The sequence below is a fragment of the Crocuta crocuta genome, unplaced genomic scaffold, assembly GCF_008692635.1.
Source record: "Crocuta crocuta isolate KB4526 unplaced genomic scaffold, BGI_CrCroc_1.0 scaffold443, whole genome shotgun sequence".
In the NCBI taxonomy this organism is placed as follows: Eukaryota; Metazoa; Chordata; class Mammalia; order Carnivora; family Hyaenidae; genus Crocuta; species Crocuta crocuta.
The window spans coordinates 1,729,531-1,736,913 of record NW_027529446.1 but is presented as its reverse complement, the minus strand read 5'-3'; the positions used below and the strand labels follow the sequence as shown (position 1 = coordinate 1,736,913).

General features: G+C 62.7%; 1 protein-coding gene across 1 annotated transcript; it reads left to right on the top strand.

Annotated features, from left to right (window-relative positions):
* Window positions 1-163: 163 nt before the first annotated feature.
* Window positions 164-4,627, top strand: SLC39A3 (solute carrier family 39 member 3). The gene is made up of 2 exons (XM_077760578.1): window positions 164-492; window positions 3,738-4,627. Exons 1-2 carry the CDS (start codon window positions 283-285, stop codon window positions 4,470-4,472), a joined length of 945 nt encoding a protein of 314 aa, XP_077616704.1. The 5' UTR covers window positions 164-282; the 3' UTR covers window positions 4,473-4,627.
* Window positions 4,628-7,383: the final 2,756 nt, after the last annotated feature.

The window sequence follows — 7,383 nt, the reverse complement described above, 5'->3', positions numbered from 1 at the left end:
CCAGTGACTGCCATACCGGACAGCACAGCCGTGGAAACTCCTGCGGCAGGCAGAGGTGCGGGCCAGGCCTGGAATGGAGCACAGTTCTGGAGGCTGATGGGCTTGGTCCCTGGAGCCAGGAGGGTGAGCTGACAGCTGACGCGGTTGCCCCTGGTGTTCACAGTGGATGTTCCGAGCCATGAGCCCGCGGCCACGAGGCTGGGCCCCGTAGCGCCGTGTGGGACGGGAGCGTGCGTGCACACATGGTTCGGCCCTGCGGTGACCGGAGCAGCCTCGGCCACCATGATGAAGTTGTTGGTGGCCAAAATCCTCTGCATGGTGGGCGTGTTCTTCTTCATGCTGCTGGGCTCCCTGCTCCCCGTGAAGATCATTGAGACAGACTTTGAGAAGGCCCATCGCTCGAAAAAGATCCTCTCCCTCTGCAACACCTTCGGAGGCGGGGTCTTTCTGGCCACGTGCTTCAATGCCCTCCTGCCCGCTGTGAGGGAAAAGGTAAGGGGTCCCTGGGGGGTAGCTGCAGCCTCGGGCACCTCATGGCCAAGGGTCACTGATTTTTTGTCGCTGAAGCCACCAGGCTTGGTGGAGCCTTGACATTGCAGGAGTGACAGGAAATGAGTTTGCTGTGTGACCGTGCATTGGTTGCTTCTCTTCTCTGGGCCTTGTCTGGCAAACAGGGGGTTTGAACCAGCCAGGGGGTTCCCAGGTGGCGAGCTCACCCACTGTTACCTGCGCAGACTGCCCACCCTGGCTCGCGTACACCCTGTCCTGAAGCTGGCAGTTTGGGCCTCTCACAATGCCTGTATCAGTTAGCTGCCGCCACATGACAAGTTACAACAGACTTAGCACCTTCACTGGATACATGTTTATTATCAGTTTCTGTGGGTCCAGAGTTGGACGGCACTTAGCTGGGTCCCTGCTCCAGGCTCTCTCAGGCAGTGTCCCGAGTATCCCTGGGCTGTGGTCTCCCCTCAAGGTTTGATGGGACGGGGCGGCTTCTGAGCTCGTGTGGTGGTACGGCAAGTTCAGTCCCTTCCCGGTTGTCAGGCCGAGGGCCTAGCTTCTCCCCGGCTGCTGGCTGAGGGCTGCCCGCAGGCCCTGGCCACAAGGGGCTCCCCAGCACGGCTGCGGGTTTCATCAGCAGGCCACAGCCAGGGCCCGGATCTCGGACGCCCAGAGCTGTGAGTTGACACGTTTCCTCTCTAACCTCGGGCTCCTTCGCTCACAGTGTGGGAGACTCACACAGTCAGCGTCCAGGGGCTAAAATCTCAGAGACCGCAGGCCCAGGCTGCTGTGATGGTGCCTGTGGCCCTTTCGTGTCCTCCCAGAGCCCCTCCACGCTGCACCCCTGCCCACACCTGAGCCATGGCGGGTCAGGTCCCTCCCCTGCAGCCCCTGGCCAGCCTCAGCTGGTGTGGTCACCCTGCAGAGAGCGGCGCTGCACACTGGTTTTGTGTCTTGCTCCATCCGATCTGGTCCGTATTCATCCCTCGGGGGCCGTTGGTGTTTCCCAGGTGTGGCACCCGCAGGCCTCTGAGATGTCTGGCAAATGAATGAAGTGGCTTCTCTACAAAACGTGGCCTCCGCTGCAGCAGGGGCTCCCATACAGGGATGACTCTGCCCCCAGGGGACACTGAGTGATGGCAGGTCACTGGGTCAGGGGGTCTCAGCTGGGCTCTCACCTGGGCGTCCTGCCCCCAGTGATTCTGGATGATGTCTGGGCACATCTGAGCTCATCATGACTGGGGGAGCTCCTGGCATTGGGTGGGTGGTGCCAGGGGTGCTGTTTAACACCCCCAACCTCCATCCAGTGCCCAGGACAGCCCCCCACAGAGAACGACCTGCCCCCAATGTCAGCACTACCCCTCATGAGTCGTGACAACCAGACTGTCCTCAGACATTGCAGGTGTGCCTGGAGGGGCAGGATGCCCCGTGTGGTGTGTGTGTGTGTGTGCGTGTGTGCGCGTGTGCCCGTGCGCACGCTCCCAGGCTGTCACAAAGGTTGTGACAGGATGGGGCGCCTGGGTGGCTTAGTCGGTTAAGCGTCCGACTTTCGCTTAGGTCATGATCTCGCGGTTCGTGGGTTCGAGCCCCGCGTCGGCTCTGTGCTGACTGCCAGCTCAGAGTCTGGAGCCTGTTTCAGTCTGTGACTCCCTCTCTCTCTGACCCTCCCCTGCTCACGCTGTCTCTCTCTCTCCTAGAAATAAGTAAAACATTAAAACAAAAATTTAAAAAAAAAAAAAAAAAAAAGGCTGTGACAGGAAAGAAAGGGGCGCAGCGAGTGCAGTGTTGGGGCACCTGGCTCAGAGCACTTGGGAATTACACGTACGCATGAGCAGTGTCCAGCCGTGAGTAGGAGGGGAGGAGAAGGGCCCAGACAGCCGACAGCATGCCCTGCGGCCCCCGGGCCAGACTGGCGTGGCGTGTGCACACATCCCCGTCAGCAGCCGACCCAGCTGAAGAAGCGGCGGCCTGCTGTAGGCCTGTCTAGTCAAGTTTCAGTGAATTAAAATGACATGATTCAACATGCCAGTCCTTGGCCACACCAGCCACGTGTGAGGTCCACATGGCCACACATGGTTGGTGGCTTCCCTGTGAGCAGACAGAAAATGTTCCCATCATTGGGAAGCTCCATCGGATGGCGTGAGCTCTCGGATATGCAGGGGTGCGGGTGGACATGCTGAGGAGTCTCCCTCGTTCCCAGCAGGCCTCGGGGCTGCAAAGGCTGATTGCTGGGACAGTGATGGAGGCCAGGAGGCTGAGGTCACCGTGTCGGCAGGGCTGGGACCTGACGCTGTGAGGGAGAATCTGCTCTGTGCCCTTTCCCTGCTTCTGGGGGTTTGTGGGTGATCCTTGGCATCTCCTGACTTGTAGGTACCTCACTTCAGTCTCTGCCTCTGCGGTCACGTGCCTGTCTCCCTGTGTGTCTCTGCGTGTCCTTTCCTTTTATGTCTCGTGAGGACGCTGTTACTGGACTGAGCCCAGCGTCCTGGGGCTGCCGTACCCACATACCACAGCTCAAGCCACAGATGTTTATGCTCGGTCAGGGCGGAGGCTGGAAGTCCAAGACCAAGGTGCTAGCAGGCCTGGGTCCCTCGCAGGCCTGGGTCCCTCGCAGGCCTCTTTCCTTCCCGCCTCTTCCCGTGGCGGTCCCCCGTGGCGGTCCCCCGTGGTGGTCCCCTGTGTCTTTCCTGTTCCTGTAAGGACTCCAGTCTGTCTGCCCAGGGCCCACCTAACAGCCTCACTGTCACCGAATCGCCTCTCCCCAAGTAGGGTTCGTTTGGAGATTCTGGGGGCTGAGAGCCTTCAGGATCGGAGTCTGGCGGGAGCCCCATTCGGCCAGAGCACCGTGGTCACCCCTGCAGAGACCCTTCTTCCAGGGAAGGTCACGTTCTGAGGTTCCAAGTGCACGTACCTTTAGGGACCACGCTTCTGCATAATTAATATGATTGGGCTGATTGCGTAGATGCCACGTAAAGCCTCACACTGCCTTTTGTAATAGGGCTGGATTTTTGGTGTTTTGAGGTTTGTTTTCTTTCCCCCCAAATCCACCAAGGGTGAGTCCACCTTCCCCGTTTCTAGCTGCTTGTGTGAACGGGGGGTGGGGTGTCTGTGCTCTGCTGGCCGGTCAGTGAGGTCTGGAAAGCCTGTTGCTTTGGTGGTGAGAGCCCAAGCCTCCTGCCTCTGAACCCCTCTCCCCCCCTCCTCCCCTCTCCTCCCTCACACGTCCTCCGCTCCAGCTCCAGAAAGTTCTGAGTCTCGGGCACATCAGCACCGACTACCCGCTGGCCGAGACCATCGTGATGCTGGGCTTCTTCCTGACCGTCTTCCTGGAGCAGCTTGTCCTGGCCTTCCGCAAGGAGAAGCCCTCCTTCATCGACCTGGAGACCTTCAACGCCGGCTCTGACGCAGGCAGCGACTCGGAGTACGAGAGCCCCTTCGTGGGGGGCACACGGGGCCACACCCTCTATGCGGAGCCCCCCCCGCACGCCCACGGGCTGCGTGTGCAGGAGCTGTCGCGCTCCAGCCCGCTGCGGCTCCTCAGCCTGGTGTTTGCCCTGTCGGCGCACTCCATCTTCGAGGGCCTGGCGCTGGGCCTGCAGGACGACGGGGAGAAGGTGGTGAGCCTGTTTGTGGGGGTGGCCGTCCACGAGACGCTGGTGGCCGTGGCCCTGGGCATCAGCATGGCCAGGTGCTCCATGGCCCTGAGGGACGCGGCCAAGCTGGCTGTTACCGTGAGCGCCATGATCCCCCTGGGCATCGGCGTTGGCCTGGGCATCGAGAGCACCCAGGGCGTGCCCAGCAGCGTGGCGTCGGTGCTGCTTCAGGGCCTGGCGGGCGGCACGTTCCTCTTCGTCACCTTCTTTGAGATCCTGGCGAAGGAGCTGGAGGAGAAGAGCGACCGTCTGCTCAAAGTCCTCTTCCTGGTGCTGGGTTACGCGGTCCTGGCTGGCATGGTCTTCCTCAAGTGGTGAACTGCCCGCCGCCCGCCCACGGGACACAGGAAGCCCCCTGCCCCCCAAGCGGGGGTGCTCAGGCCCACAGAGGGGCTGTGCCCCACATCCCACGCCCTGAGCCTGGGGCTCCATGACCACTTTTAAAAATACTTCTCTTAAAATTATTTACCAAAGCTGTGTGCCCATGTCGTCCTCTGACCTTGGGATCTGAGGACTCACACAGGCTGCGGGGCCGGGGCACCCAGAGGGGGTTGGGCTGGGACCCTCCCCACCCCCGCACACCCACCTGGGGACAGGACAGGAACGTGGCCTGTCTGAGCCACTGAGCCCAGTTGGAGGCTTGAGACTTGTGTCCTCTGCTCCCAGCTGGCTCTGTTCCTGACAGAGGGGCCCACTGGCATGGGGTGTCTGACCGGGTGTCACACAGGGCACCTCTCACGCCTGCCACCTGACGCCACGCCTCCTGGGGGACGGGCAGGGTTCTGGGCACCCTCCCTCCCCCCTCCTTCCTGTGCGCCCCCTCCTCCACACACTTGGTGGGCCAGGTGTGCGTGTGGGGTCTTTGAGGGAACACAGGCCCATGGACCCGAGAGATGGCAGGCAAGGCTACGGGCCAACGTGGCCATCGGTTGTCAGCCCTGCGTAGGCCCACCGTCCCCAGAGTGACAGACTTCCCGGGCTATGGGGCAGGGCCACACGCTGTTCACCCCGCCCGACACATGAGCACGTGGGGCCAGCCCCTGCCTTGGGGTGCAGGAGCGCAGGATGCTGGCGGCTGGGTGTGGGGTTGCTGCCAACCCTGGGTGCCGGCTCCGTGGCAACCTGTTGTCACAGAAGCCCGGAGCCGTGCCTCTGGGAATGGGAGTCAGGGGTGACAGCCTTTCCCCGAGGATTCTGTGTGTCTGGCTCGAAGCCGCTAGAGGTGCTACAGGAGGGCGGGCCGGGGGCTGGCAGCCTGGGCCTCAAGCTCCGCCACGGGCACTCGGGCCTCCGCACTCGGCCACTCGGCTGTAGGCACACCGGCCCGGAGCGCGCCTTCCTGGGGCCCCGGATCGCCTTCTGTGCCCCACTCAGCCGGCAGCCCCCCTGCACCGCCCAGCAGTTGAAGCTCGGGCAAGCACAGGCCCCTTCGGCCCTGGGGTGGTGAACCGCCTGCCCAGGGGTGGGTGCCCCGGGGGCTGCCTGCGTCACTGCCCAGGCCCTCCCGGCACGTGGCCCAAGGGCACACCTGTGCCACGGCCCCAGCCTCCACCGTGTTATATGAACTGTCCCATTGCTAGAAACTTCTCTCCTTCTGGGGACCCATCTCTGAACCCCACACGGCCTGCCCCTGTCCCGGTCCCGGGACGATGACCGCCATGGGTGTGGGAGCATCCTCCTTCCCACTGTGGCCCAAACCCAGTGTCGGCAGCCTCTGCTGCCCCCACTTCACCTCACCCCCGAATGGGAAGTTTCCACCCATTTGGCCTTCTCCCCAGGGGCGGGGGGTGTGTCTGGAGCCGCCAGGCTCTGCATTCCACCTTCACCGGGCCGAGGACGTCTGCTCCGGGACCTCAGCTCTGTATCCCCCATCACTGCCGAAAGCACACACACAGCAAGGTGTCTACCTCGTACTAGCCGTCAGCTCCATGGAGTGGTGCTGGGGACACTGCACCCTGACTGCCCGTCTCCCCACCCCGAGCCTGTTGGACCATGTTATCCCCCTCACTCTGAGTCTACTTCCTAACCAGCCGGCCCAGGAAGGGCACCCTCACGCCAGCCAGGAACCTTGGGGCGTGGAAAGACCCGTGTACCCCTCTTTGGGCCCTTCGGCCAGCTGTCACCACCGTGGCCCCTAGGGTCCCACCAGCCCCAGCAAAGCTGCTTCCAGGCCCCTGAGGCTCTGTGACCCCGAGAGGGTTGAGGGGGCTCTGTTGGAGGAGAGGATACAGACTGCCGCAGCCAAGGCCGCCCTGGGCCACCCCTCTGGTCTTCTGCCGTCTGTGGAGCGAGGGTCAGCCCTGGGACCTGCTTCCAGAAGCTGCCCCAGTCAGACTGTCACTTTGGTCAGCTCTCCCCGCGTTGGGTGAGGCAGACTGTCACCACGTCCAGGTCAGAAGAGTGGCCGTTTTGCACTCTGACGGAGGCCTGGAGACACACGCTCCCTCCCGAGCCTCCCTGGCCCCTGTGGCCACATCTGGCCTAGACCAGGGTCTTCCGAGGCCTGCCCAGTGCCCCCCCACCCCCAGCTCTGGCACAGGAGCACTGCTGCTGGCTGATGGGCTTTCTCTTGGACAAGACTCTGGACTGCTCAGCGCCCAGATCAGCCCCTGTAGATACCAGACCTGAGCGCTGAGGTCACCGCTATGCAACTTTGTGAGCGGAGATTCCTGCCTCTTAGGGGTCTTTCTCCATGGGGGGGTGATCCCCTAGGGCGCACCGCACCAGGAGGTGTCTGGGGCCGTCCGTGCTTGTCACACCAGGGGTGTCCTGGCACCGGGTGGGTGGGGGCGGGGTGCCGCACCCTGGACACCCCTGCAGAGGACGCCCCGACTGGCCGAATGTCCTTGCGGCAGAGAGGGATAGGTCCTGCTCTAATTCACAGGAAGTGATGAGGAGTTGCGTGTGGAAGCCAGTTAGCCCTGAGATCCTGGCGCATGTGTGAAAGGGAGGCGCTTGCCCGCTGGCAGACAGCGTAGCGCTCTCAGCAAGGATCAGAGGTGCAGCCACCACAGCGTGGATGTGTGCTCCCGGATCGCACACCCTGTTTTGTGTCGTAAATAACCACAGCCTCAGCTCAGAACACTGGGCACCAACCTTGTTCGTGTGGACCTGGCAGGGTTTGGGCCGCCCCCAGCCACCCTCTGGGCCCCAACCGGGCAGGTCCCTGGATGGGCAGGATTAGGGGGGTGCCCTGGGCTGGGGGCACCATTCAGAGCTCTGCCAGGAG